Raw genomic sequence first — 19,707 nt, 5'->3', positions numbered from 1 at the left:
GCCCCCCCCCACCCCCAGGTCACTGGGGGCTGTGATGTGTGGGGTCGCCATGACAATGAAGTGGGGGCAGGGCACCTAGGGCATGGAGCAGGACTATGGAAGTCACCAAGAAGGTGGGGGGCCCTGATACATCCGGCCCCCAAGACCACTCCTTGGCCAGCAGCCAGCAGCCGGGGGGTGGCCTCAGAGGGTCCCAGGGACCATGGATAAACTCGGGATCTGCATACTTCAGGCAGGGGTTGTCATTGTCCACCGAGGCCATCATTGATGGGACCTGTGGCCCTGCCTCCCAGGCCCATGCCCCTGAGCCCATTCACCAGCTACACCGGGACCCTGCTGAGGTTAGCTCCCAGTGTGGCTGTGAGCAGGCCTCCCAAGATACTCTGAGGCTCCCTTCTACTAGTCCGTTTCCAAGCTCCATCGTGGGAACCCAAACGCATCTCATCGTGGAGGACAGGACCCTGGCCCTACCCTTGTGCACACGCAGTGACAGCACCAGTGACATGGCCCAGGATGGATTCTGCTGCTCCCGGCTTCAGGTTCAGGTTGCAGGGCAGGGCAAGGCTCCAGCTAAAGTCCTGGTAGGCTGGGGCAAAGGCCCTTGCAGTCCTGACCAGAGAGCCCCTGTGGGCAGCAGAAAGAGCCGGTGGCTACCCTATTTCCTGTCAGGGGAGGATGGCTCAGTTGTAGCCCAAGATCCTCCTCTGGCTCCAACTCAAGGTCAGGGCCAGGGCAAGTGCCCGTGTCCAGCCCAGGCTCCTCCAACTCCATCTCAGGCAAATACTTCAGCTGTGGATACAACCCCAATGCCAGCAGCATCTGAACCTTACACCTCCAACCCTGACCACTCGACAGATACCCTTGCCATCACCAATGGCCTGTCCCAAGACCTTCTGCTCAGGGAGTGTGGCAATCGATGGTCAGTTGTCTTGGAGTCTTCCAAAGTGGTCACACCCTGCCAGGACAAAGTGGATTTTCATTTTCGGGAGGAGACTCCTGCCCCAGCTCCCACTCCAGAGGAGTCCTCAGACCATGTCCAGGAGCTTGAGGTTGCCAGAATGCTGGTGTTACCCAACCAGCCTGAGAACCCAGCAGAGAAGCCCCTGGTCTACACCTCCAGGCCAGGCAGCCCAACACCAGGCTCAGGACTCCCAGGGTCCCCCAAGTCCCAGAGGAGTAGCCATGAGATCTGCAGCTCTCAGCCAGACCAGCAGCCTCTCAATGTTTGCAACAATACCTGCTCCAATGTGCCAGCGTCTGCCTACCAAGTATCCTGCCACGAGCAGTCCCCAGTCCAGTCTCCCAGGGAAGCCATACAGATTCCCCCTTCCAGTGCCCCTACCTGCCAGCTCCGGGATGCTGTGGAAGACCATGTGCTGGTGTTTGATATAGCCACAGGCAACACCAGGATGGGGCTACTGTGCCATGACCCCATGGGTTCACGGGCAGTGCTCGTGGGCCTCATGCCCAGCCACCCATCCATCTATGTCCCTGAAAATGTGTTGTCCACTCGACCATTACCCGTGCCAATCCTTTCCCCTGACAACAATCGTTCCAGATTCTGGTCCACTTCACCCGTACTGTCCAGCCCTGTGCCCTCTAGCCTCTCGTCGGGAAGCTATAGAGAGGTGGCCCTGGTTCCCAAGGAGGGGAGTATCAACTTGGAGTCATGGGACTCCCCTGGTACTGAGACACCCATCAGACTGTTCACTGGGCCCATTCCACTGGGGATGCCCCTCCAATTTGGTGAGAGGATGTTGAGCCATGTTCATGAGCCTGGCTGGTCTAAACCTGATGCTGAAAAAAATGAAGCTAGTCACACCATCTGGATGCTGAATACAGCCAGGATGCAGGACACTTCCATGGTCCAGCCCAAGAAACTGCAGTGGGTGAACTCAGAGCTGATCCCCGAGCCTACGCCACAAGCGAAACCCCAGGTGATGCCCAGATCCCTACTCCAGGTGGATACAGGCAACCACAACCAGAAAGCGGTCCTTACTGCTCACCCTGACAACCTTAGGGCCGAAGGTGCTGGGCAGGCCTCCCTCAGTGGTCAGCCCCCACTAGCTGAGCAGTATCCCCTGGCTGGACAGCCCCCTCCAACTGCTCAGCCTCCCTCTGCCGACCAGTGTCCCCTCACCAGGCAGACCCCCCTTTCTGGTCAGCCACTCCTGGCTGAGCAAGTCCCTTCTACCAAGCAGCTCCCCCTTCCTGGTCAGCCCCCTCTCACTGGAACCCCTCTTGCCAGGCAGCTTTCTCTCACCGGGAAGCATCCCTTTTCTCAAGAACCCCCCATTTCCAAAGAGCCCATCATCTCAGGAGGGACCCCCATCCCCAGGGAGCCTGGCCAGGCCTCCACCTTGCATCAGGAAGGAGAGCCCTTGGGCTTGCCGGCCCACGTAGGGCTACTTCAGGTGCCCCTGGCCCCTAAAGAGACCCGTGTCTACATGAGTAGAGAAAAGGTCGGTGTTGGTGCCACTCAAAGCTCCAGCACACATCAGCTCTCATCCTGGCAACCTGGCAGCTCCCCTGGGACCCAAGAGGAGCAGTTTTCCCTGGTCACATTATCTACACCTGGCACTGGGTGCAAGGTCTTGCCCGTGGCTATGGTGGGCAGTGACCCCCAGGGTCCCCGGTTCAAGCTGATGGCTGAGGACATTACACACTCACCAGTGGTTGCACACCTTGGCCTGCTCCGTGGGGCCTGCTATGAACTGGTGCCCGCCACGGATGCTCTGCCAGTGCAGTCCCCGGTGCTCTGCCGCCACTCACTGGGTCCCTACCAGGACATGGCGGCTGTGGTGATTGACACAGGCACGGGCTTCACCAAATGTGGACTGGCTGGAGAGGACCACGTCCTCAGTGTGGTGTCCTCACGTGTCCAACTGCTACAGCACCCAGCCCAGGATGAGCCTCGGTATGTGGTGCCCGAGGACCAAGAGGGCTCCTGTTCGGTGCTGAATCGAGGAGTGGTCTCTGACTGGGATGCATTGGAGATGCTGTGGCAGCACTTGTTTTATTGCAGGCTGGGCGTGCGGCCGGAGGAGCTGGCTGTCCTCGTGGCTGACTCACCCATTTCACCGCGCACCAACCGAGAAAAGGTGGCTGAAATACTCTTTGAGCGTTTCCACGTGCCAGCCATGCAGATGGCGCATCAGGCCCTCCTGGCACTCTATGCTTACGGGCGCACCACTGGGCTGGTGCTGGGCAGTGGCCATGGTACCTCCTATGTGGCGCCTATCCTCACGGGGGATCTGGCCCCCCTCGACACCTACCGGCTGGACGTGGCTGGTGCTGACCTCACTGAATACCTGGCTCAGCTATTGCTGGCAGGTGGCCACTCGCCACCCAAGGCAGGGTTGGTCAACCAGATTAAAGAGGCCTGCTGCTATGTGGCCATGGACATGACAGCTGAGATGGCCCGCGCCCAGGCTCAGGCCCGAGTGGACTTCATGCTTCCAGACAAACAGGTCATCACACTGGGCTCTGAGCGTTTCTGCTGCCCTGAGGCCCTCTTCCAGCCCAATCTGCTAGGCCTCAACCAGCCTGGCCTCCCACAACTAGCCCTCCTTAGCATTGGCCGGCTGGATGCCAAGCAGCAGGAGCAGCTACTGGCCAACGTGGTGCTGGAAGGTGGCACCACCCTGGTGAACGGCTTTCCTGAGCGCCTAAGTCAGGAGCTGGGCCCCCGAGCCACTGTGCTGGGCTCTCCCCACCGTGCTGTTGCTGCTTGGCTTGGAGGCTCCATCATGGCGTCCCGGGACTCCTTCCAGAGTCTGTGGCTCAGCCGCCGTGAGTATGAGGAGGAAGGCCCTTGGGCCATCTACAAGTACCATCTGTGAGCATATAAAAGTTCTGGTTCTGCTTACTTCGAGCACTGTGGCATGTTTTAGACACAGAGTGGTGTGGGGAAGGACAGAGGTCCAGGCATGGAGTTAGAGATGGGGACCCTGGCACTCCCAAGGCACACCCTGCCTCTGCACAATGGAACTCCATGGGCCCTGGCAATCCTATCCTTTCCAGAGAACATCAGAGTCCCTTGGCTGGCATTGGCTCTGGTCTAGTCTGACCTTTACTGCACCCCAAGGGCAATCATAGACAGTGGCTGCTGTGGGTTTTGCCCCGTTGCCCTGGCGACAAGTGCAATTACCCTTGATTGCCAGCTGGTTGTCATGGCAATTTCAAACATAATGTAATAACCCACACAGCCTGGAGTGAGTCATGGGGGGGGGGGGACAGCCCCCTCCCCTAGCTCCAGAGGAAAAGATGGCTTGCCCTCCTCCCTCCTCCATCTTGGGCCCTCTACGGGGGGCTAAGGACAGCAACATGGACAACAGCCTAACAGTTCCAAAGATGGCTGGGGACCTGGAACATTTGTTGCTTCCAAGAGAGGGTACCTATAAAAGTCTGGACTTCTTGGGGTAGCTGGCCTGGTGAAAAGTCTGAACTTTGCCTAAAGCTCTATGCTTCTGTGGCCAGAGTATGAGGGTATGGGAGTGCTGGCCTTTGGTGCCCTGGGGCAGGAAGTCAGGGTCATGCAGGTGTCAGATAAGTCCTGGATCTTGGGTGGGAGATACAACCTGAACTGGGCAATGAGGATCTGACTTGCTTTGTGGGCTCTGTGGATAGGTAGGCTCACACTTTATCCTGCCTCTCTGACTGTCTATCTCTGGTGAGAGCCAGAACTGTCAACCTTGGGCTCCTTTCCCCTCCTCAGCCTCCCAACCTGGGCTTCCCTGCCCACTGGCCTAGGGTACTGGTTTCTTTAGGATATCTTCATAGAGGCTACTGGACAATGTCAATGCCAACTGCCCCTGCTCTTTTCCCAAACTCTGCCCTGTCCTAAAGGGCTTTCCACCATTCCTCTGGCCAGGGGGGTGGCTAGAAGCCATGGCCCCTGACCTTGTCTAGCTCTAAATAGTAGAGGTGGGAATAAAGTTCCACGTGGGCCCAGTCCATGGCCTGGCAGAGTTGAGAGGATGGCATTCAGTTGGTATTGCTACCTCCTGCCCGGAGGGTGGCTAGAGATTGAAGCCAAAACACTGAAGCCCTACCCTGTCTGTGTCTCCCTGGCTGGGGGCTGAGGGACAAGTGTGCTCCCATCCCAACACTATGTTCTCATCTTTAGGTTGCTCTATCCACAAAGGGCAAAGACCCGGCTACCCGCCCCACCCCCCTGTGCCCCCCACCAAATGCCTGACAGTGAGGGGCTGTCCTGGGTGGGGAGACTGGAAATAGCCTGTGATGTAGGGTCATCACAGCCCCTACCAGCCCTCGGGCATGGCCCAGGCTCTTCCCACATCCTGCTCCCATATCCTGATTCAGCCTCCACAGTCCTGAGGCCTGTGTCAGGCAGGGAGGGGACCGGTGGCTCCAGGGACCAGTGGCTTCACAGACTAGCAACAGTGTCCATGTACATGTGCGAGCAAGCACGCCTGGGTGCACACAGAATGCAGATACACGTGCCACTGGGCACCACTGCACACACTGTGCTATTGCCGTCTCCTTCAGCAGAAGAGCTCACGCACACATACACTCACACGTGTACACACACACCCCACCACGTGCACTCACCCACAGGCACATGGAGTGTGCACACGACCAAGAAGAGGTGGAGCACTGCCAGCAGCAGGCAGGGCTCTAGCAAACCACCTCTTCCCCTGCCTCTAAATCCCCCATTCTATTTTCTCCTTAGCCCAGCTTCTTCATACCCAGAGAGCTATGACCTTCAGGAAAGCCAGAAAATGTATGTCACATGTGTGGGGTCAGCAAGCCATGGCTCAGCTGTACTATACAACTCAGAAAACCATTGTTTCAAGGACAGTGGGCAGACAGCAGGCAGGACCGAACACCAGGCCATTCATTCATTCTGCAGACGTGAACTGAGCATACTGAAATGAAACACAGCCTCTGCCCTGCTGATGCCTAGCCTGCCAGGAGATTCCTACACAGTGGTGGGGCTGGTGCTGTGACTGAGACCACCCAGAGCACAGAGGGCCCAGAGGTGGCATCAGCCTGGCCTGGAAGAGGTGACCCAAAGCCAGGGAAGGATGTAAAGAGCTCCTTGACACCTTTGTCTGGAGGAAGATATTGAGGGGCCTTGTTTGAGTGGTCATTTCCCAGGCTAGCCTTCCCAACTCCAGCCCCAACTTCCTCACTTGAGCAGTCACTCCTGTCAGCAGCCATGGGGGGCCATACAGGGAAGACTCACTCAAATCCAAGGGTTTGGAAATGACCTTACCCAGGATGGGGTCAGAAGGCTCACTGGGAGGTTTGGGGTGGGGTGGAACCCAGCTCCAGGCACCAAGAAGCCTGTCTGGCCTTCCGACATGGGCCTCAGGATGGTTCTCAGTGCTTGTGAGGGGGAAGGGGCAAGCATTGGGTCTATGTGCCTCCCTGACAAAGGACAAAGAAATGGCCAAGGACTTCCTTCAAATCTTCTTCCAGGCAGTTCTTAGCCTTTTCCCATCAGAGGACGGGACTGGTGGGACCCCTTGGTGCAATAGTTCTCCTGTATCCCCACATCCCAGCCTAGGCTGCTGGTGGTGATGCTGCTCATGAAGTGTTTGAGGGTGATTAAACTGGAAAGAAAGCACAATCCATACCATGTCATAGGTGACTTTTATAGGCTGGGAAATTCAGTGCTGCACAAGGAGGGGGGGCAGCCTTGTGGGCTGGGCTAGCCACCCTGGCTGGGACTTCGGAATGAGAAAGGCTGAACTGGGGTGGGGTGGGGTGGGGGAATAGGAGGTTCTGCCACCATGGTCTGGAGCCCTCACTGACCACTTGCCCACATACTCAACCATGTGCTTACTATTCTTAGCTAGAGGATGCCAGTCTGTAATGCAGCTTGCCCTAGCAACTGCACACTTTGTTATTGTAAGTAGGTTCCACCCTTTGGGTCAGGTTTTGGGAGCTAGGCAGAGTGCTGGTCCCCTGGGGACTACTACCTGCCAAGAGATTCCTGTGCAGCTCCAGGACTCTGGCTTTCCCCACACCTCCTACTCCCCACTCCCTGCCATGTGTATAAGAAGGCCCCTCTGGCCCCTGTTGCCCAGTCAGTCCCAGGGCCTAAGGGAGTCTTTGAGAGCCAGGCCGGCGCCAGGCTGGCTAGTGCTCAACAACTCTTTACCGCTGGTCGTCCGCCCCCTTTCGAGTGGGTTTCTGGCCTCAAGCTCCTCAAGGGCCCGGGCGGAGCCGGTTGAGGGAGGCCCCGCCCCCAGCCCGCCCCCGGCCCGGGGTGCGAATCCGGTGCCGGCGAGCGGCGGGAGATGCTGGAGGTTTGCGAGCCCAAGCGGCTGCAGCTGGCGCCGCGTCTGCCCCGCGTGCCCGGAGCGGATTCTGCCCGCCGCCCCCGGAACCCTCGGCGCCCCACTGAACCCGAGATCGCTTCCTCCGTGTGACCGACCGGCGCTGCAGGTGCGGGGCGGGCCGCGAGGTGGGGGGGCGCCCCCTGAACGCACGTTGTGGGGGTCTTGGGGGATTGGGTCTCTGACTCAAGATTCGGGTCGCTCAGTGCGCGGGGGCTCCGCGAGGGCTTGGGGTCTCAGTGGGGGCAGAGCACGAGGGTTCTGGAGATCCGGGGGTCGGAGAGCGGGGTTGGGCTTAAAGTTGCCCGTCACCTCTCACGGCTCGGGGGTCCCAGGGGAAGCCTCTGAGACTCAAGTCAGGCGAATCTTTCTCCCCCCGACCCCCCTCCGCCCCTCTCGCCCCCCCCCCCCCCCCCCGTCTTGCTGGGCTCCTAATTGTGAAAACCTTAACCCTCCAAGGTTCGTGGTGCCCCTTGGGGGTAGGGGCCGAGGGCTAAGCCGACCCTCCTGACTTCCAGAGCCGCCTTCAACCCCTCCCAACTGCCCCCGGGTCCCCTTCCTCCAGCTAGGCAGTCACTAATTTCCATGACAACGGAGAGTTCTTTATAGGCGACAACCTGAAGGGGGCTGGGCGGGGCTGCCGCGAGGTGGGGGAGGAGGCCCCAAGCCCCTGGGGGCCCGCAGCCCCCTAGCCAAGATTCAGCTTCCAAGCCTTAACGTGGGGGCCAGTTGGGGGTTCAGGGCACCGACCCAGCGCTGCGCGGTGGGGGTAGGGGACGCACATGTTTCTGCTGGGAGGTGCGGGGCTTGGTGCTCACACGTGTGCCTCCCGCATGTGTGTTGCTGTGCCAGCGGGGGCGAGTCAGCAGCGCTGGGGAAGGGGGTCAGGGTGGCGCCACGTTGGGGAGCAGGGTCCCTGGCTGGTGTGTGTGGGGGGGCAGTGGACAATGAACAAATGAATTTCTGCCTTACCCAGCTTGTAGTGTCTGTCAGAGACCCTAGGCTCTCCCAGCCCCCCATAGCTGTGCCAAACTGCTTTTGTCCGCACCCCGTAGACAGAGCCTGCTCCACCAGGTTCCCTTCTGGGGAGCAGGGCCCTCTATCCTTCACCAAAAGCTTAGTCTGCAGCAGTCCAGACCCTGTCCTGCTGCCCCCCTCCAAGGCCCAGACTCTGAGCCCCCCAGGACCACCTAGAGAGACCCGATTCTCCCCCTCCCCCCACTCCACACCTCCTCAGTTGAATTTTAGCCACCTGATGGACCGCAGTTTTCTCCACTGGGAAATTGGTGTCTCTCCTCCCCTCAGTGTCAGGCTGGGCTCAGGGTGCGGCAGAGGTCTCTGCCCTTCTTTCACAGCATTTGATGTGAACCCCCAGGTGCCAAAGGCTGCCTTCCCCATATGTGCTGCTGGCCCTCCTCTCCAGCCCATGTCCTGGCCACCATTCCTTGCCCTGGAAGAAGGCCACAGACTTCATGATCTCCATCTAGGGAAATTGAGGCAGGGGGTTGGTGCTGTGCAGTTGTTATCCTGTTTCTGGGTTGTTTAGGGTGCTGTTTCTGGCCCCCCTGACGGGATCCACTGTTGGAAAGTGGGATGGCTGCAGCAGGGAATTAGGCTGAACTGCAAGAGGGGTCCTGGGGACCCAAGGCCTGGGGAGGATGGCAGGTAAAGGGGGCGTGGCTAGTCTAGGCTGGGCTGGGCCAGCTGAGAGAAGGGGCTACAAAGGGAAGCAGCCAGGTCTCTAAGCTTCATTCCAGCCCCCTTCCCCAGGCATGCACCCTCCACCTGATGGACCTGCCTTACCTAAGCTGCCTAGTGATTGGGAGAGGGGCTATGGAATTGTTGGGAGGGGACTGCAACAGCTGGCCTCTTCCCCCAGGCGTGGTTGTGCTTCCCACACCAAGTTCAGTGCATTTCTGAGGGATACAGGAGGGTTCAATGTCAAAGGTCCAGGCACCACGGGCAGCTCATGGCCCAGGTGTTCAGAGATATGGCTGTGGAGGCCTTAGGGCTCTGCTGGGTGCCCATAGACCCCTTCAGAAACCCTACCCACCTTTCTTGCCTGTGTCATTGTGCCTGTGTCCTTTTTATTGTCACCCTTCCATCACTTTTTGCCATTGTCCCTCACTGTCCCTGCCCCCCTCTCTCTTTTCTAAAGTCTCTCAATTCCCCCTCCTCCCCTTCCTTGATGGGGCCAGGTGCCAGAACCCATGGGGAAGGAGTTGGGCCAAAATCTCAAGGAATTCTTAGAAAAGGGGTTGGCCAACACCTCTCCCCTTCCCCTTCCCTTTGTTTCAAAACTTCCATCACCATAGCAATCCTTTACTCTGGGGCCTTCCCCTGCATTTCCCTCCTCCACCCACAGGGCAGCAGGGCTGCCAGTGGATTTTCCTTCAGGGGTTCAAAGACTGGGACCCCAGGTGCCTGGGAGGGTCCAGTTGGTTCTTAGCCCTGCCATGCCAAGTTCAAGGCTGAACTTCCTGGAGGCACCACTGGACTATATGCCCACTGCTGAGGCTGGAGAGGCCCCCTGTTCTTACTCCGTCAGACGGGAGAGTCAGCAGCAGGAACTATGGACCATGGTTTAGCTGGAGCCTGAGGCCCAGCCACAGCAGCCCCCTGCCCATGTCCCTGAAGCAGCTGGACAGTGGGCTAGAAGCTTGGCTGTGCCTTCTGACACCAGACCCTGAGGGTGAAGTCTCCATTTCCCCTGGTCCTTCTAGTGAGACCTCAGCTGTGAGAGCCAGGCAAGGCTTGGGCCTAGGCATGTCCTTTGCAGCAGGAAATGCAGCCCCAGTCCCTGAGAGAGGAGAGTAGGGGAGGGGAGGGGGTACCTGAAGGCTGGTGTTCACAGCTGCCACTAAATCGGGAGGTGTTGCCCACAGTTGTTGGGAGGTAGCGGGAGGCCTCTTGGGCCCCTCCTGGCCTCCCAGGATTTACTGCAAGCTCTGGAACTCCACATGGGAGAGGTCCAGGGCAGCGGGAAACTTGTTTATTGCTGTGAAAGGTGGGGCCTGAACCAGGCTGACCCCAGTGGAGGAGGGAACAAGACTCCAATGCAGGACCACAGGACCTCTGGAGCCAGACTTGCTTAAGGCTGCAGCAGGGCCCCTATGGGACCCTTTATTACCAGGGCACCAACAGGCAGATTCTCCCTCAGGTTTCCCTGAGGCTCGATTGCCCAAGCCCAGGGGTCAGACCTGAGGAGCAGGCAGTAACTGGGAGTGCTTGGCCATCAGGCATCCTTAGAGTCAGCTGGAGGGCACTGGCAGTGCCAGGCTCCGCGCTTCCCCTAAGCTCCCTTTGGACAGCCCCCTGTGCACACCGTTTCTCTGCAGGAAATGGAAAGAGCCATGTCTCTAGGGAAATGGCCGTTATGGGGCTTCTGTGTCCTCCCATGTCACAGTGTTGACCTGGGCTCTGCCCCTGTGTCAGTGGGAGGATAGTTCTCCACTGTTGGGTATTGGGTCTGGGCTGACTGGGCCGTGGGGGGTGAGAAATGCAAACCCCTTTCTGCCTGGCTTGTCACCATTCTTGAAGTTGTCCCTTGACTGCTCCCCTAGCTTCAGGACCAGGGCCTCCCTTGTTGCAAGCAGGTGCCAGGGGCTTGGTGCGCACACCAGCAACCTCCCAGGCAGCAGCAGTGGGCAGCAGATGGTGGAGAGGGTGGGGGTAGAGGGGACCCCTTTTCTCCTTTCTTCGCCCTGGGGCTAGAAAGGGGGTAGAGGCAAATGGGTACAGTTTGGTGAAGGAAGCAGTAACTGACTGAGATCAGGGCACCCACGGTAGGGAGAGAGGCCCATCTGTCCCTGCCCCATTCATGAGGTTTTAGGATCTAGATCCAGGCTGATGTGACTGTGAGCAGAGGCCTGAATTTCTGTGGTGGAGGAGACCACAAGACTAACCCTGGATCCTTGCGAGCACAAGAGAATATGTATGGCTGAAAGCTGGGCCAATATCAGGGATGGGCTTATACAGAATCTCCCACACCACGTAGCAGAGCAAGGAGCTGATAGGGTGGGGAAAGTGGAGGTTGTGGAAAGTATCTCAGAGAAGGGCCATTTTGAGCCTGGAACATCAGAATCATTTTAGACAATTGGTTGCACAAACAACCTTATAATGTCAGAAATCACAACAAACCAAGAAAGAGATTAAGCACCGGTCTTGACACCTAGCTCATGTGGAGGCTGCTTCACAGGGAGGCCAAGGTGGGCAGTACCCTTGTCAGTGTCCACACTTCCTGCCATTGAATGGACACAGTTGAGCTGGTTAGTCACCTGTTGTTGGATTTTAGGTAGTTGCTGATTTTTTTTTACGTTATAAATAACTCTGCCGTGACAAATAGGATACTGATGGGAAGCTTTGGGGGAAGGGCATTCCTGCCACAGGGAACGGTGTAAGCAAAGCAACAGAGCTGGGACACAGGTCCCTCCCACCTCTCCTGGGGGGCCCGCAGGCTGAGGTACCACCCTCCTGCCCAGTACATGGCTCTTGGATTCCAGCCCGGAAAGGGAATCACAGTGCGTTAGAGCCATTGAGGGACTGATGCAGGCCCCCTCCCCCAGATTGTTAGGGCACAGAGATGAGTGGCCGGCAGTGGTGGGTGGCTGTGCCTCTGCTGTCAGCTGTGAGTGTGGGATTCCAGCCACATGCTCCTCTCCGGCAGACGCAGGAGCAGGGCTGTGACCATGGTGGCAAAGACACACAGTCGGGGACAATCTTCAAAGCTTCTCTTGTTTGCCTCTGCAGTGCCTCACAAGATGGCTTAAGCCCTGGCTTAAATCACACCAGTGAAATGCATTTGCGTTTCCTGAGCCCAAATAACCCATATGAGGGAAGGATGAAATTTGTTTCCTAATGCTGAGGACAAATTTGAGGGAACACTTCCGGGACTGTGACCCCTGGGGAGGGAGTGGCCTCTGCCTGGGAGGAATCAAGCAAAAGCCAGGGCTAGCCATGGGACTTGTGTGGGTCCTGGCCTTTGACCCTGGCTGGCAGAGTCCCTGTGACCCAAGCGGCTTCCTCTGGGGATGGCTTCTTTCCTTCTCTACTACCGTGTAGTTGCAGTGAGTCCAGATAGGGGAGCATCGAGGTGCACAGCAAGTGCTAATTGGCGTGGAGGGATGGTATGCACAGCCAGCAGCAGCAGGGTCGTTTGCAGCCTCCATGCAGAGCTTTTGCCATGGCCTCAGTATCACATTAACCATGTGTTATGGAGGTCCAGACAGTCAGTAACTCCCCTCCTGAAGTTTACCTGTAGCAAGAGCTGCGAGTGCATTTTCCTTTGGGTGCTGGAGCCAGTCCACCCACCACCGCAAGTGAGGATTGGGTTGGCAAGGTTGCAGACCCATGGGTGCCATGTCCCAGGTGCCAGAGTGCCTGGAGCCCACTGTAGTCAGCTGCATGTGGTCACCTTTGTGACACCCACCCCTGGCCAGGGTCTTATTCCCTGGACCTGACTGCCCAGATCTCCTGTGGGCCCTGGCAGTGAGGCCCTGGCAGGCTTGTCTAGCTTTTCTGGACCATTTACCCCTGCACGCCTCCTGGCAAATCCTTCTCCTCTAAGGCTCAGCCCTGCTGCTGCTTCTCCCTCAAAGCCTTTCCTCACTTCCACCCAAATGGGGTCTCTCTGAGGAAACTCTCCAAGGACTGTGCCTGAATGCAACATTTATTAAATCAATAAAGGTAATCATAGTAAAAATTCTAACAGAAAATAATACAAGATATAAATCTGCCCCTTTAACACACAATTCTTTGCCCCAAAGAGCACTCTGATTTTCTTAGCTGTCTTTCCAGAATGGAGTTTGGAGTATACTGGAACATAAACTTTAAGAAATTTACCCAGGGGAGCCTGGGGGGCTCAGTTGGTTAAGCGTCCAACTTTGGCTGTGGCCACGATCTCATGGTCTATGAGTTTGAGTCCTGTGTCGGGTTCTGAGCTGAGAGCTCAGATCCTGGAGCCTGCTTCAGATTCTGTCTGTCTGTCTCTGTCTCTCCCTCTCCCTCTCTCTCTCTCTCTCTCTGCCCCTCCCTCACTCATGCTCATGCTCTCTCTCTCAAAAAACAAATAAACGTTTAAAAAATTGTTTTTAAATAAAAAATTTACCCAAATAGCAGCACCCTTGACCCAGCATTCTGTCCCTTGCTTTTCTACTTAACATATCTCAGAAACCGTCCAACAGCAGTGCATTTCCGTACTTTATTCTTTGTAATAGCTACCCAGTGTTCTTTTTTAAATTTTTTTTTAACATTTATTTATTTTTGAGAGACAGAGAGAGACAGAGCATGAGCAGGGGAGGGGCAGAGAGAGAGGGAGACACATATTCCGAAGTAGGCTCCAGGCTCCAAGCTGTCAGCACAGAGCCCGATGTGGGGCTCGAACTTGCAAACCACAAGATCATGACCTGAGCTGAAGTTGGACGCTTAACCAACTGAGCCACCCAGGCGCCCCTACCAAGTGTTCTTCCATATGGATGGCTATAATTTCTTTTTTGATTAAAAAATTTTTTGCGTGTTTATTTTATTTTTGAGAGAAAGAGACAGAGACAGAGAGAGAGACAGAGAGAGAACGAGTGGGGGAGGGGCAGAGACAGTGGGAGACACAGAATCTAAAGCAGGCTCCAGACTCTAAGCTGTCAGCACAGAGCCTGATGTGGGGCTCGAACTTGCAAACCACAAGATCATGACCTGAGCCGAAGTCTGTGTTTAACCGAAAGAGCCACCCAGGCACCCCCACGGATAGCTATAATTTTTATCAACATTTTAAAATTGTGAAATATATCGAAAATCTAGAAATGTGCCCCAAACTTGTATGTACATTTTTACAAATTATTATAAAGCAAACACCTGTGAAAACCACCACTCAGTTTCAGAAATCAGCTCTCCAGAATCTCCCCGTGTCCTGACTCAATCGCAACTACTCTCTTTCTCGTGGAAGGACTTATGGTACTTATTTCCTAGCTCTTTATAAAAACAGTTTTACCAGAATGTTTGTATCCTTAGTACAAGTTAGTTCTGCCTGTTTTGAACTCTGAATCAATAGGATTATGCTGTATGTATTCTTTTGTGTCTATTTCACTCAACACTGTATTGGTGAGATTCACCATGTGGTTGGCTATAGCAATAGCTCCTTCATTTCCATTGCTGTGTAATATGAGTGTCCTGTGGCAAAAATGTATGCATTTCTGCTCAAGTCTTTGCTAACACTTGGTATCTTCAGACTTTCAGAGATGGCTATCTGCTGGGTGGGTGGTTATATTCCCCATCATCTGTGCAATAGCTGAAATTTAAAGAAATTGGTAAAAAAAAATTCTTAATGTACATAATAGAAAGTGATTCCCTGATATGTCGGTTTAATATGTTTTTCGTAAGTAGGGGCTGTTGTAGTTCAGGCAGCCAAGCTGAGTGGCAGGAGCTGTGGCCAGAAAAGCAGGGGTAGGAGGCTGACCACCCTCTAGCCCTTCCTAGTGCAGTCTCTGCCCCTTGCCTTGTCCTGAGCCATGCTGGGGTCTCCCAGAGCCAGCCTCCATACTGTGGGGAGAAGCCTCCATGTTGTGGTACAGCTGAGCCAGACTCCATCCTGTCTGCAGCTCAGAGACTGGCAATGCCGTTTGGGTGTGTGACTCTGGGCGATAAGAAGAACTATAACCAGCCGTCGGAGGTGACTGACAGATATGATTTGGGACAGGTCATCAAGACGTGAGTGCGGGGTCTTGTGGTCAAGGGTGGGTGGGCAAGGGCCTGGGAAAGGAGAGCAGAGGGCAGCCCACATTGAGGCCAGGGCTGAGTGGGGTGCTTGCTGGCTACAGTGAGGAGTTCTGTGAGATCTTCCGGGCCAAGGACAAGACGACGGGCAAGCTGCACACCTGCAAGAAGTTCCAGAAGCGGGACGGCCGCAAGGTGCGGAAGGCGGCCAAGAACGAAATAGGCATCCTCAAGATGTGAGTGTGAGGCCTCGGGGTGGGGTGGCATAGGAGGTAGCAGGGAATGGTTTCAAGGGCAGGTGACCTCAAGCAGTACCAGGCTCTGGCCAGTTAGTTTGCTGTGGCCCACAGTGGCAACCAGAGCCTCTCTTAGGGGTTTACCCAGCCCTAACTGTTGGCCCCTCTCTCCGCTGCCAGGGTGAAGCATCCCAACATCCTGCAACTGGTGGATGTGTTTGTGACCCGCAAGGAGTACTTCATCTTCCTGGAGCTGTGAGTGTGGGTCTGGGGTCCCCGGATTCCTCAGTCCCCAGGGCCTTTACCTGCTCTGCCCTCTGCAACCAGGGAAAGCCCCCTTTCTGGCCCCTTGGGGTGTTGGGTCCCCATGCCTTGCCCAGCTAGCTGCCTGGTGTAGGCAGCCTGCCCAAATACTCCTGCCCCACCCCCGATCCTGCCCACGTGGGCTCAGGGGCTGGTGTCCCTCAGGGCCACGGGGAGGGAGGTGTTTGACTGGATCCTGGACCAGGGCTACTACTCGGAGCGAGATACAAGCAATGTGGTGCGGCAGGTCCTGGAGGCCGTGGCCTACCTGCACTCACTCAAGATCGTGCACAGGAACCTCAAGGTGAGGCCAGGAGCCAGGTCTGTTGGCACCCGGCCTGGGGCTGAGGTGGACAGCACCTTGGGGTCTTGGTCTAGCCTCTGAGGTCCTCATGGAGTCTTTCTCTGCCCACCCACATGTCATTCCTGCCCGGAGCAGCTGGAGAACCTGGTTTACTATAATCGGTTGAAGAACTCAAAGATTGTCATCAGCGACTTCCACCTGGCTAAGCTAGAGAATGGCCTCATCAAGGAGCCCTGTGGGACTCCCGAGTACCTGGGCAAGCAGGGGGTGGGGCAGGGACAGGGTGGGGGACAGCCTTCAAGGAGTGGCTCTGGGTAGGGGGAAGGAAGTCTCCAGCCCAGGAAGTGGGTATGAGCGGTCCCAGGCTTGGCCAGGCCTGATATTGACCACCAGATGGACACTGTGTTTGCAGCCCCAGAGGTGGTAGGCCGGCAGCGGTATGGACGCCCCGTGGACTGCTGGGCCATTGGAGTCATCATGTACATCCTGTGAGTGAATGGGTTTGTAGCCAGGCCAGGTGGGGTTCTGTGTCCATGGCCTTCTTAAGTGACCCTGCCCTTTGGCCCCCATGTAGGCTTTCAGGGAACCCACCTTTCTATGAGGAGGTGGAGGAAGATGACTATGAGAACCATGACAAGAACCTCTTCCGCAAGATCCTAGCTGGCGACTACGAGTTTGACTCTCCATACTGGGATGACATTTCCCAGGCAGGTGAGGAGGTGCCCAGTGTGTGGGTAGCGGGAGGGTTGGTATGGGGGACCTGCTCTCAGCCTTCTCTGCTGGACTCTGCTCCTACCTCCCAGCCTATTCATCACCTCTAGACAGTGAGATGAGGTGCCAATGCCTCACCTCTCCTTGGCTTTGTCCCCAGCCAAAGACCTGGTCACAAGGCTGATGGAGGTGGAGCAAGACCAGCGCATCACTGCAGAAGAGGCCATCTCCCATGAGTGGTGAGCAGGGCCCATGGAGGACAGAAGGAGAGGCCAGATTTCCCTTGGCCTCTGTCCTCACATCTAGTAGCCCCCATCCTTGAGGCTTTGAGTAGGGGTTGGGGGTGCCCAGAGCTCAGGCCCAGCCCAGAGGCCTGCCTGGTAACTTCTGGATCTTAAGAGAAAAGGACTGGGCAGTCTCCCTGAAGGCCTATACACCCTCAGATCCAGATGCATCTGTACCCTTTCTAGGATTTCTGGCAATGCTGCTTCTGATAAGAACATCAAGGATGGTGTCTGCGCCCAGATTGAAAAGAACTTTGCCAGGGCTAAGTGGAAGGTAAGGCTTGGATGACTCCCTTTCTTGGATTGATCCCAAGTGCTCCTTCTGGCACACACAGTTTCTTGCCTATATCATATCCCTGCAGCCACACACAGGCATTTCTTCAGCTATCAGGTGTGATTGTAGCCACTGTCACTACCTTAAGTGGGTGTGTTGAACAGCTGGGTCCCTGGCCCTTGGGTGGTCAGAGGCAGCCAGGGACGCCATGGAATGGTCTGTGTTTGGCCTTTGCGAAGGAGTGGATCCAGCTTCTGTGAGCCCCACTCTGAGCCTCTCTCCACTGCCCTCCTTTCAGAAGGCTGTCCGAGTGACCACCCTCATGAAACGGCTCCGGGCACCAGAGCAGTCCAGCACAGCTACAGCCCAGTCTGCCCCAGCCACAGACACTGCCACTGCTGGGGCTGCAGGTGGGGCCACAGCTGCAAGTGGAGCTGCCCCAGCCCTTGGGGGCAGTGCCACCTCAGCCACAGTGGGTGATGCTGCTCTTGCCGCAAAGAGTGATAATACAGCCCCCGCAGACCGTAGTGCCACCCCAGCCACAGATGGCAGTGTCACCCCAGCCACTGATGGCAGTGTCACCCCAGCCACCGATGGGAGCATCACCCCAGCCACCGATGGGAGCATCACCCCAGCTACCGACAGGAGTGTTACTCCAGCCACTGATGGGAGAGCCACACCAGCCACAGAAGAGAGCATCATGCCCACCACTCAAAGCAGTGTCACACCGGCTACCAAGGCAGCTGCCACCCCTGAGCCGGCTTTGGCCCAGCCGGACAGCACAGCCCCCGGGGGCACAACAGGCCAGGCTCCACCCTCTAGTAAAGGGGAAGAGGCTGCTGGCTATGCCCAGGAGTCTCGGAGGGAGGAGACCAGCTGAGTGGGCAGTCTGGTGTGGGGCAGGGGATGGGCAGGAGGGTGGGAGAGTGGATGAGGGGCTTCTCACTGTACATAGAGTCATTGGCCTGATGCCCTTGCTCCCCCTGCCCCTGCCTCCCAGTGTGGGGCATGTCTGGGGGCCACGGGAGAGCAGTCTCATCTCCTGTGTGTATGTGCGTGAGTGGTGGGCAGGCCAGAGGCAGGACCGGCCCCAGCCCCTGCATGGATTCCTTGTGGCTTTTCTGTCTTTCGCTAGCTTCACCAGTTTCTGTTCCTTGCGGGATGCTGCTCTAGGGATACTCAGGAGGTCCCTGCTCCCTTCCCCTTCCCTTTTTGCCTCACAATTTCCCCAGGCAGGCCCTGCAGGTCCCATCCTTTCCCAGGCCCTAATCTTGGGTGGCCTTGCCCTGAGAGCTGGTCCTCCAGCGAGGCCCTGTCAGCGGTCTTAGGCTCCTGCACATGAAGGTATGTGCCTGTGGTATGTGGGCTGCTCTAAGAATGGACACAGGCTTGTATAGAGAATTCAAAAATCTAGGGCAGTATGCTTTAAGACAAGACTGGTCGCATGGTTGGGGGCACTGCTTGGTAGCTTTAGGGGTCCTCAGAAGTGAAAGAGAATGAGTGTGGCGGGGGGGGGGGGGTAGAAGCTTCCATCTTTGTCCCTGGAAAGTTCTCACCAACACCCTTATGCTATTTCCTGCCCTCCTGGGTTCTGCAGTGGGTTGCCCTATGCCCTGAGCTTCATGAGCCTGTAAGGGGAAGGAGGAGCAGTTGGGATGTGGCAGTGAAAACTGGAAGGCAGAGTGCAGGCCCAGCTCGTCATGCACCAGCCTAGCTTGGTCCTTACCCTGAGCCAAACAGGGAGGGCTGGTATCCCCTGGCTCTTCTCTGATGGAGTCCCTTAGGTTCAGTCTACAGTCCTCTCCATTGAAGGGGGCCTGCTGCATGGCAGTGTCCCATAGTCTGATTTAGGGGGTTGCCCTTCATAGGGGCAGATTTCTGCCTTCCTAATCCAACAACAAAATAGAGAGGAACCCCCTCTACGTCTGTGACCCACTTCCCCTTCTATCATGGCTGAAACAGAGGCCCAGGTGCCTCTGAGCCATGCTGAGTTGCTTTTTCTGGGATGAGGAAGTGGAATAAGGCTTCCCCGTTTCCTGATCGAGGCTCCTGGCAGGTGCCCTTTGTCAGACCCCACCACAGCTTGGGCAGGCAGCCACACTGGTCCCGGCCTTTGCTCGGCACTCCAGTGTCAGTCCTGCCCTTCTCCCTGCATGCCTGTGGGTCTGCTCTGGTGTATGAAGGTTGGTAGGCTAACTGTGTGCCTGCTGAACCTGGCAAATAAATGTCACCCTGCCAAAGCCTCTGGCCATCCTCTTGCCGTTGCTTCCTCTGTCTTACTGGGGAGGGGCCCCTGGAAGGCAATGGGGAGGGAAGAGGCTGGGAGCAGGTTCACAGGTATTGGTCTGTGCTCAGTGCCATGAGGATTGCTTGGGCTGAGAGTGCAGATCATCCTTTACCACTGTGTGTTCCTTGATTGTGGCGGGTCCTCCGGACTCTAGAAATCCTTATGGATGGGGAGTCCTTTCCTGGGCTTGTGCCAAAGAATAACCTCTGGGCTGCTGTTCTAACAAGTCCTGTTGAACAAGAGCGCTTGTCTGGACTTAGGCATACAACTGGAGGCCACCATGGGGCAACCACC

The 19,707-nt window shown here is 56.6% G+C and overlaps 1 protein-coding gene across 6 annotated transcripts; it reads left to right on the top strand.

Annotated features, from left to right (window-relative positions):
* Positions 1-7: 7 nt before the first annotated feature.
* CAMKV (CaM kinase like vesicle associated) lies at positions 8-19,366 on the top strand. 6 transcript variants are annotated; one of them, XM_042978982.1, is made up of 11 exons: positions 8-3,792; positions 14,900-15,008; positions 15,119-15,250; positions 15,431-15,505; positions 15,719-15,857; positions 15,993-16,113; positions 16,270-16,345; positions 16,432-16,568; positions 16,729-16,807; positions 17,039-17,126; positions 17,425-19,366. In XM_042978982.1, the coding sequence occupies exons 1-11, from the start codon at positions 96-98 to the stop codon at positions 18,004-18,006; spliced, it is 5,235 nt and encodes a 1,744-aa protein (XP_042834916.1). In that variant the 5' UTR covers positions 8-95; the 3' UTR covers positions 18,007-19,366. The 6 variants fall into 6 exon arrangements, with proteins under 6 accessions (XP_042834916.1, XP_042834917.1, XP_042834918.1 ...); XM_042978983.1 differs by lacking the exon at positions 8-3,792 and adding an exon at positions 4,243-4,393; XM_042978984.1 differs by lacking the exon at positions 8-3,792 and adding an exon at positions 7,273-7,419.
* Positions 19,367-19,707: the final 341 nt, after the last annotated feature.

This window comes from Panthera tigris, chromosome A2, assembly GCF_018350195.1.
Source record: "Panthera tigris isolate Pti1 chromosome A2, P.tigris_Pti1_mat1.1, whole genome shotgun sequence".
Taxonomy (NCBI): domain Eukaryota; kingdom Metazoa; phylum Chordata; class Mammalia; order Carnivora; family Felidae; genus Panthera; species Panthera tigris.
This window is presented reverse-complemented; position numbering and strand designations above follow the sequence as displayed.

What these genes read in the sequence shown, in the direction of transcription:
- CAMKV (XM_042978982.1), top strand. Translation starts at nt 96, where the DNA reads ATGGAAGTCACCAAGAAGGTGGGGGGCCCTGATACATCCGGCCCCCAA. An exon ending in TCGTGCACAGGAACCTCAAG is followed by an intron (nt 15,858 to 15,992) that starts GTGAGGCCAGGA and finishes TGCCCGGAGCAG; the next exon opens with CTGGAGAACCTGGTTTACTA. An exon ending in TGGGACTCCCGAGTACCTGG is followed by an intron (nt 16,114 to 16,269) that starts GCAAGCAGGGGG and finishes CTGTGTTTGCAG; the next exon opens with CCCCAGAGGTGGTAGGCCGG.